We start from the raw sequence: 7017 nt of genomic DNA on the forward strand, positions 1-7017 counted from the left end.
GATTCTCTAAAAAAACTAACCTTTTACTCTCTTTTTTTGTAGCGGTCAACATTGCCGTCTTATTATTGCCAAAAAAATGTTTTCGAAAAAACATTTAACGAGGGAACATAAATCATTGATTTTGGTCAAGTCGTTATTGACTTCGTATCTGACGGTGACAGATATTTTGGCACGTATGCTTCGTTCCTTTAATTTACCGACAAATGTTTGAGATTTACTTTGATATTTAATTTTAAAAATAAATATATTATTTTTTTTAAAATTATAGACTTTATATTAAATGACTAGTTTAACTTTCTTAGCTTTATATTAATGAAAAAGAATAGTTAGCTAGGGATATAAAGTTGTGTATAAAATTTAACGCTTAAAACTTTAATAAGATAATTAATTTTAACATAGTATAAATTACAAACGTAAAAGAGCTTTTGTGCGATCTGTTTTAGAAAAGTAACATTTTTATGTGCAAACACATAAAAAAAATTGATGATAATGTTAACAAAACAACAAAAAACTCTGTCAGCGATGTCGTGTATTCAACACAGCCCAAATTATTATTTATTAATAAGCCTTCTACAAGATTACAAGTAACAATTGACTTTAATATTTGAATATGCTGTGTCGAGGCAAATAAATTATAGCCAAGAGAGGAAGATCAAGAAGTGAACAGAAAGCATTTTCTAAATTATGACTTCCCCTTTCTTTCAGAACCCAGATTGTGAGATGTTGCAGGAGCCTTCTGACATTTTGTTCGAATCATTTTCAAGCAGTGGTGTTCGTGACTCTATCTATGATTCTCTTTCCTTCGATATGATCGACTTCTCCATGGATTCACAGTCACCAACCGAAGGAAACGACAACGGACCGAACCAATTGGTGGTTAAGTCCGAAGCTAAGGAAGTGAAGACTAAGGAAAGGTCGTATATAGGTGTAAGGAAAAGGCCATGGGGAAAATTTGCAGCAGAGATCAGAGATACAACGAGGAATGGCACAAGGGTTTGGCTTGGAACCTTTGATAGTGCAGAATCTGCTGCTTTAGCTTATGACCAAGCTGCATTTTCCATGAGAGGCCATAAAGCTGCACTCAATTTTCCAGTCAAAAGGGTCGAAGAATCTTTACAAGAAATCGAATATGGTTGCTTGCAAGGTTGTTCACCTGCACTTGCACTCAAGAAGTGGCACTGCATCCAAAGAAATTTGTCATCAAAAGCTGGGAAGTGTAAAAGGAAACAGGAATCAGAGTCACCGCCCTCAAGTGTGGTGGTGCTAGAGGACTTGGGAGTTGAATATCTAGAGCAACTTTTAAGCATATGCGATCAAAGTGCAAGCCCTAGCTGCTTCGAATAAATCCATTTCACTATTTTTTTTTCCTTGTTATTTTTAGCCTTTTTTTTAACAAAATCAATGATCCAGCTAGGGCAGGTTCAGGTTTTGTCTTCCACTAAGCAAATTATTATTAATATTTGATCCCCTATGAAATAAAATGTTGTCAATGAATTCAACTGACCGTAGCATTTGAGAATCATCATGCTGGTCAACCAGTAGAGACTAGGTAGAGAGTTTGTGGAATTTGCAGCCTTCAATTCAGAAGTGTATCAAATCGTTGATACTCCTTTTTAGTTGAAACCTGAATTCTTTCTGGTCACTCGTTTTCTTGGTTCCTGAATTGATGTACTTTGAATCTGTTCTTCCACCAAATATTATCCTTCATCCTGCAGATGTACATTTTAGGTGCTGCTTCGCATTCCAATTAGACAATCTTTGAATAATTTGTTCCTAGAAATATTCACAAGACATGCTGAAAAGTATCAAGTTTAGCTCACTTTCTAGTTTCTAACATATTATAGCAACATTCATCTTGACATGCATATGTATATTGTCTTAAATATAAAATTATTTTTTAATCCTTTCTAAAAGCTTAAACTCTTAGTGAAGGCTCAAAAATAATTTTATGTTTAATACATCGGATAAAATAACACAGCATCACAAATACGATTAAAGAATCTCATCAATATAACATGTAGTAATTTACAAACGTTTTGTTACCTCTCTTTTATATTTCATATTCACCCCTTTGTCTACATCCCATTTTGTAATTAGCAAATGAGAATTTCACAACCACAACAACCAGAAAAGCGTTCAATACATGTGCAAGATCCTGATAATAACAAAAAGTAAAAGAAACAAAGAAATATCTTCAAATTCATTGAATGCATCAGGTATAAGGAAGCCTAGAATTCCTGCTCCATGAAACAATTCTTGTCTCACAATGATACACATTGTGATTTACCGTCACCAATACAAACTTCAACTATACATACAAGAAAAACCCTCTAGAGTAAGAGATCGTATAACAACCACAATATTCCGTTCAGTACAGTTCCAAGAACACAATATCAAAAGCTGAAACTTCACACAAATACAAATGAAGTTTCCATTATTATGTAACAAAATGCAGCTTTAGAGACTCTTGATGTAATTTATAATTCAAAGGGAAAAGTCTATGCATACTAAAAATTTAAAAGTAAGTGCCTAAAACTAAAACTGTATGTGGCGAAGTTATCACACTTAATTGTGCTACTCATATATCCAATGTTGAAATCAAATTAATCAAAGTAAAGGGCATAGCTTTAATTAGAACCAATTAAAGAGAGTTTATTCATAATAAATTACCCAAAGCAACACTTTTGTTACTTCTACACTTGTATACAGAAAGATAAATAGATCACATACTTTACTTATGCATTGTACTTGTCAACACAAATGGGGTATATATACAACATGCCACCTGATCTAGAAGATGTTCAAGCTTTAAAATATCTCTGGTTTTAGATTTTTTGGTAGAGATAAAAAATGAAATGTTAATGAAAAACGTTACTGATGTCAACACATGCCATCCTATACAGTTCTACTTACTTGCAAGATGCAATGTATTCATCTTATCGTGCGCCTATCCTTCATTATCTTATGAGTAACTAGGAAAAAATAACAATGATGTGATGGCATTGAACACTCATATATAAGATTATGACATATATAGCATTTACTCTACCTAAATATCGTCTGAAACATTCTAAGGACCTTCATCTTAACAGGCAATAACACTAGCTAGCTAGCTGAATTAAACACAAGCATATTAAGATTTTAGAACTTCATTTAAAAAAAAATGAATTGGAAAGCTTCAGACATAAAACTTGAAGAGTATAATAAGCTGGTTTAACCCAAACAAGTGTATCTTTTTTGTTACTAAGAAATGAATACATTGGAAAAGTCTTCTCAGAAATCAGAATGCAAGAGATTTAAAGGTATAAATCTAAAAACTTACTCGTCCATAGAGGAAAATTGAAGTTAATAGCATTAAGATTAAACACCATATATTTTTCTCAAATTGTCATTCAATGCATTACATTTTAAGTTAAATCATTGGCATTCTAATATTTAATAAGTTCTATTTCTGAGTGCTGTCTTTATGGCATTTATGTCCGGTGTCAATGAAGAAAATCAGAGAAAAATCTGGGATCAATCAAACAACAAATGCACCGACAAAGCTTATACAGATTTTTTTCTCATTTGAATCAATATATAGGACAATATATTCCCTCCCTTGAAGAGCAACCAAAAAACAATGCAACTAACTCATTATGAAGATCAAAGTAATTTCATTCCAGAATAGCAGACCATAGAATTCTTTACCCGAAAAAAAAAGAAATAAATTAATCACACCTACCTCTTATCCAGCACTGTATATCTGTTAATGTCCACCATATTTCCCTAAAATATTTTCCTCTGCGGAAAATACAGCTTAAAACTGGAGGCCAAAAACCTAGAAACAGAATAAATTCACAACATTAATTCAATTTAACATTGATAAAAAAGTTTAAGAAAAAGAAGAGGAAGCTTTTGTGGGTGGAAGATAGGGTTTAACAGAGGCAGAAGGGGAAGAGAGAGAGAGAGATCCAGGAGAGTGGGTTTCATGTCCGAATCCGACAGTGTGAAAAGGTTAATAAAATATGATTGTGTCGGAAGATACGAAATTACCAGAATCCCACTATATTTATCATTTATTATTTTATCCAAGTGTCACTTTCTCTACGATTATCTGGTTTTTTCCAACACTTATGACTTGGGTTTGATTGGAAAGAAATTGAAGAGCATGTGACAATAATTGGTATAAAAAAGTAAAAAGTTTCCCACCAAAAAAAAGAAGAAGTAGAAAGTTATATTTTAGAGTAAATATTTTTTTTTATTCCTTACAAAAAAATTTGGTCTCTATTTTAGTTATTTACAAAAAAAAATTAGTCTTGGGTCCCTAACAAATTCAAAATGAAAAAGACCTATATTAGTCCTTCAAAAGAATTAAAATGGATCCATTTTGAATTTCATAAGTACCAACCGACTAATTATTTTTTGTAAGGACTAAAATGGAGATCGTATTTTTTGTCAGCGACCTAAAAATATTTACTTTATATTTTACTGTTTAGATTTTGTTTGGACTTGATATGTAAAAGGGGTGAAAATAATTTTTATTTTCTATTATTTGAAAAAGTACCGTTGATGATTGTTTCCAAGATAATAATAATGGAAAAAATAATAGTTTCAATTTTTAAAAAGAAAATAATATGAAAGCAAAAAATATATTTGGGATACAATTATACAAATAAATTAAAGCAGTACATAAATATAGCACAAAAAATTTCAATTTATGGATAAGAAACAAATAAAGAGTGATAGTTTTCTTCCCTCCTCTCATTTTCCTCTAAAAAAAATCAATTATTTGTAAATGATTTCAATTTTGCTCCAAAGTACTTCCTTCTTTTTTATCCTTCCGAAATCTTTTATAAAAAAAATCTGATATATAATGTTCATTCAGATTCATTCCCCCAAAAGTATCCATTCCAAATAAATCACAAAGTATATCCACTTTGCACTGTTAATTTTTTCCTCTAAGTGGAGGGCTTATGACATTGATGTAAAAAAAAAAATTCAGAAAAAAATAGATCAGCAATATTATTTCTAAATAAATTGCATAAATATCTGATTATATAGTTGCTCATCATCAAACTACACCACTAAGGTTAATACTAGAGGAACTTATATTTAGAAATTGTTTTGATACATAATTATAATTTGGACAAAACTATAACACGTAATTGCTATTCTTTTCCCAGGTTATCATATTTTCATAAAATTATTCTATGGAAAAAATGTTTATTATTTTAAATGACATAATTTTATGTTATTTTAGATCAAATGATAACATTTTAGTATATATCTAGTGATTGTTTACATTCTCTCTCATCCTAAAATTAGGAAGAGAGAAAATGAAGGAGAAAGAAGATAAAAATAATCAATCATGCACCGAAATGACTTTGTTTCATCTAAAAGAACACGATATTGTGTTATTTAAAATTACAAATATTTTTCCCTTACTATATATATATATATATATATATATATATATATATATAGGGATATAATCATTTGACACTGGTGTCAAATTTAAAGTTTGACACCTCATCTGAGAGCCGTTAGATCAAAAAAGATCAATGGTGCCACATGCTTACAAATCAGAGTCGTTGATCTTTTTTGATCTAACGGCTCTCAGATGAGGTATCAAACTTCAAATTTGACACCAGTGTCAAAAGATCCTGCCCCATGTATACAAATGAACTGAAGGTAATTATACAAAAAAAAAAAGTCCCTTTAAATCCTTTATGAAAATATCCTTTTTCTAGCTGTGAAATAAAAACAAACATACACCATTTCAAGTTAGAGAGATATTAAACCAGACTGTGTCTTCAAAGAATCAAGTGACAGCCTAACCTCACTGGATAACTATCTTCTCTTAGGCCAAACAAATTAACAAAGTAAACTTATTTTCAATCAGCATTCATGCAATGCAGAGACATTTGGTTTGGAAAAACAAGTAAGACTTTAATACTAAAAATCTAAAATTACTTCACGGAAGAACAATACAAATAAAATAGACATTCATTATATGAAATCTCGCCAACATGATCATTTTTCTTAATTAGTAAAAGGAGGAGTATTTTAACAAAACAAACAAAGATGCTTCCCTTTCATCCCTCCTTCCTTACACCCTCTTTGAATCTCCTTAATAGGGTTCTAGTAAGTTCGAGATATGTTAAAAGGAAGGAAAATAATCTGTTGATCTCATGTCAATTTCCAAACATGTAAAAAATTGAAATTTTGCTTCAAAATTATATAAACAGAAAAGAAACTAATTATATAGATATATAGAATCTGAATCTTAATTAATTTTAGAAGTATAAAATCTGCAATAAACATTTTATTAGTAAATTACTTATCTTTCCAATAAAAATAAACTTTAGGCTTATAATTTGTTCTTTCTTTCGTTTAATTTTTTATGTTTTAAAGCAACGAGTTGAGATAGATTATCAATGATATGTCTTACGTTATATTATTATGATTGTCCTATTAGATATTTGTTATGAGTACAGCTACAAATTTTCTCTTGGTGTTATGTCAATATATAAATTAAAAGCTAAGGCTTGAAGCATTACTAATTTGGAAAAAGTTTTCTCCTCTAGCATGTTACTAAATTCGAATTGAATCGGTTCTACACAGAATTACTATTCAAACAGATACTTAAAGCCAGTGATTTCATCATTTAAATGTCACTTTGCAATATATATTACAGAAAGCTCTCATTGCAATTATCAGTAATTATATAGTGAGGAAGTATTGCCTACCTTTTTTGTGCCCGAAGGAGTTCGTCCAACAATTTTCCCTTCACAACGGCCATTCTGCATCGAAGAGAGAAAATCACAATTTTCAGGAGTTCATTCAAACTTGTGTGTTTGACTTCTAATTACTGGCGTGCTCAAACATATGATGTCCATTAAGTACAAGGTTTCTCTTTTGTTTGTCTTCAAATTAATTCACAACGAAGATGTAAACTATATTTGGATTACACATATCAAAAAGCATAAACTCATCCACGAATTAAAATTTAAAGATAGGACTACATGTATATAG

General features: G+C 30.5%; 1 protein-coding gene across 1 annotated transcript; it reads left to right on the top strand.

The window, feature by feature from the left end:
* Positions 1 to 684: 684 nt before the first annotated feature.
* On the top strand, positions 685 to 1344 carry LOC133303295 (ethylene-response factor C3-like). The gene has a single exon (XM_061503180.1). The coding sequence runs from the start codon at positions 685 to 687 to the stop codon at positions 1342 to 1344; it is 660 nt and encodes a 219-aa protein (XP_061359164.1).
* Positions 1345 to 7017: the final 5673 nt, after the last annotated feature.

This window comes from Gastrolobium bilobum, unplaced genomic scaffold (assembly GCF_033153095.1).
Source record: "Gastrolobium bilobum isolate Gb01-03AN ecotype WA unplaced genomic scaffold, APGP_CSIRO_Gbil_v1 utg8503, whole genome shotgun sequence".
Classification (NCBI taxonomy): Eukaryota; Viridiplantae; Streptophyta; class Magnoliopsida; order Fabales; family Fabaceae; genus Gastrolobium; species Gastrolobium bilobum.

What these genes read in the sequence shown, in the direction of transcription:
- LOC133303295 (XM_061503180.1), top strand. Translation starts at nt 685, where the DNA reads ATGACTTCCCCTTTCTTTCAGAACCCAGATTGTGAGATGTTGCAGGAG.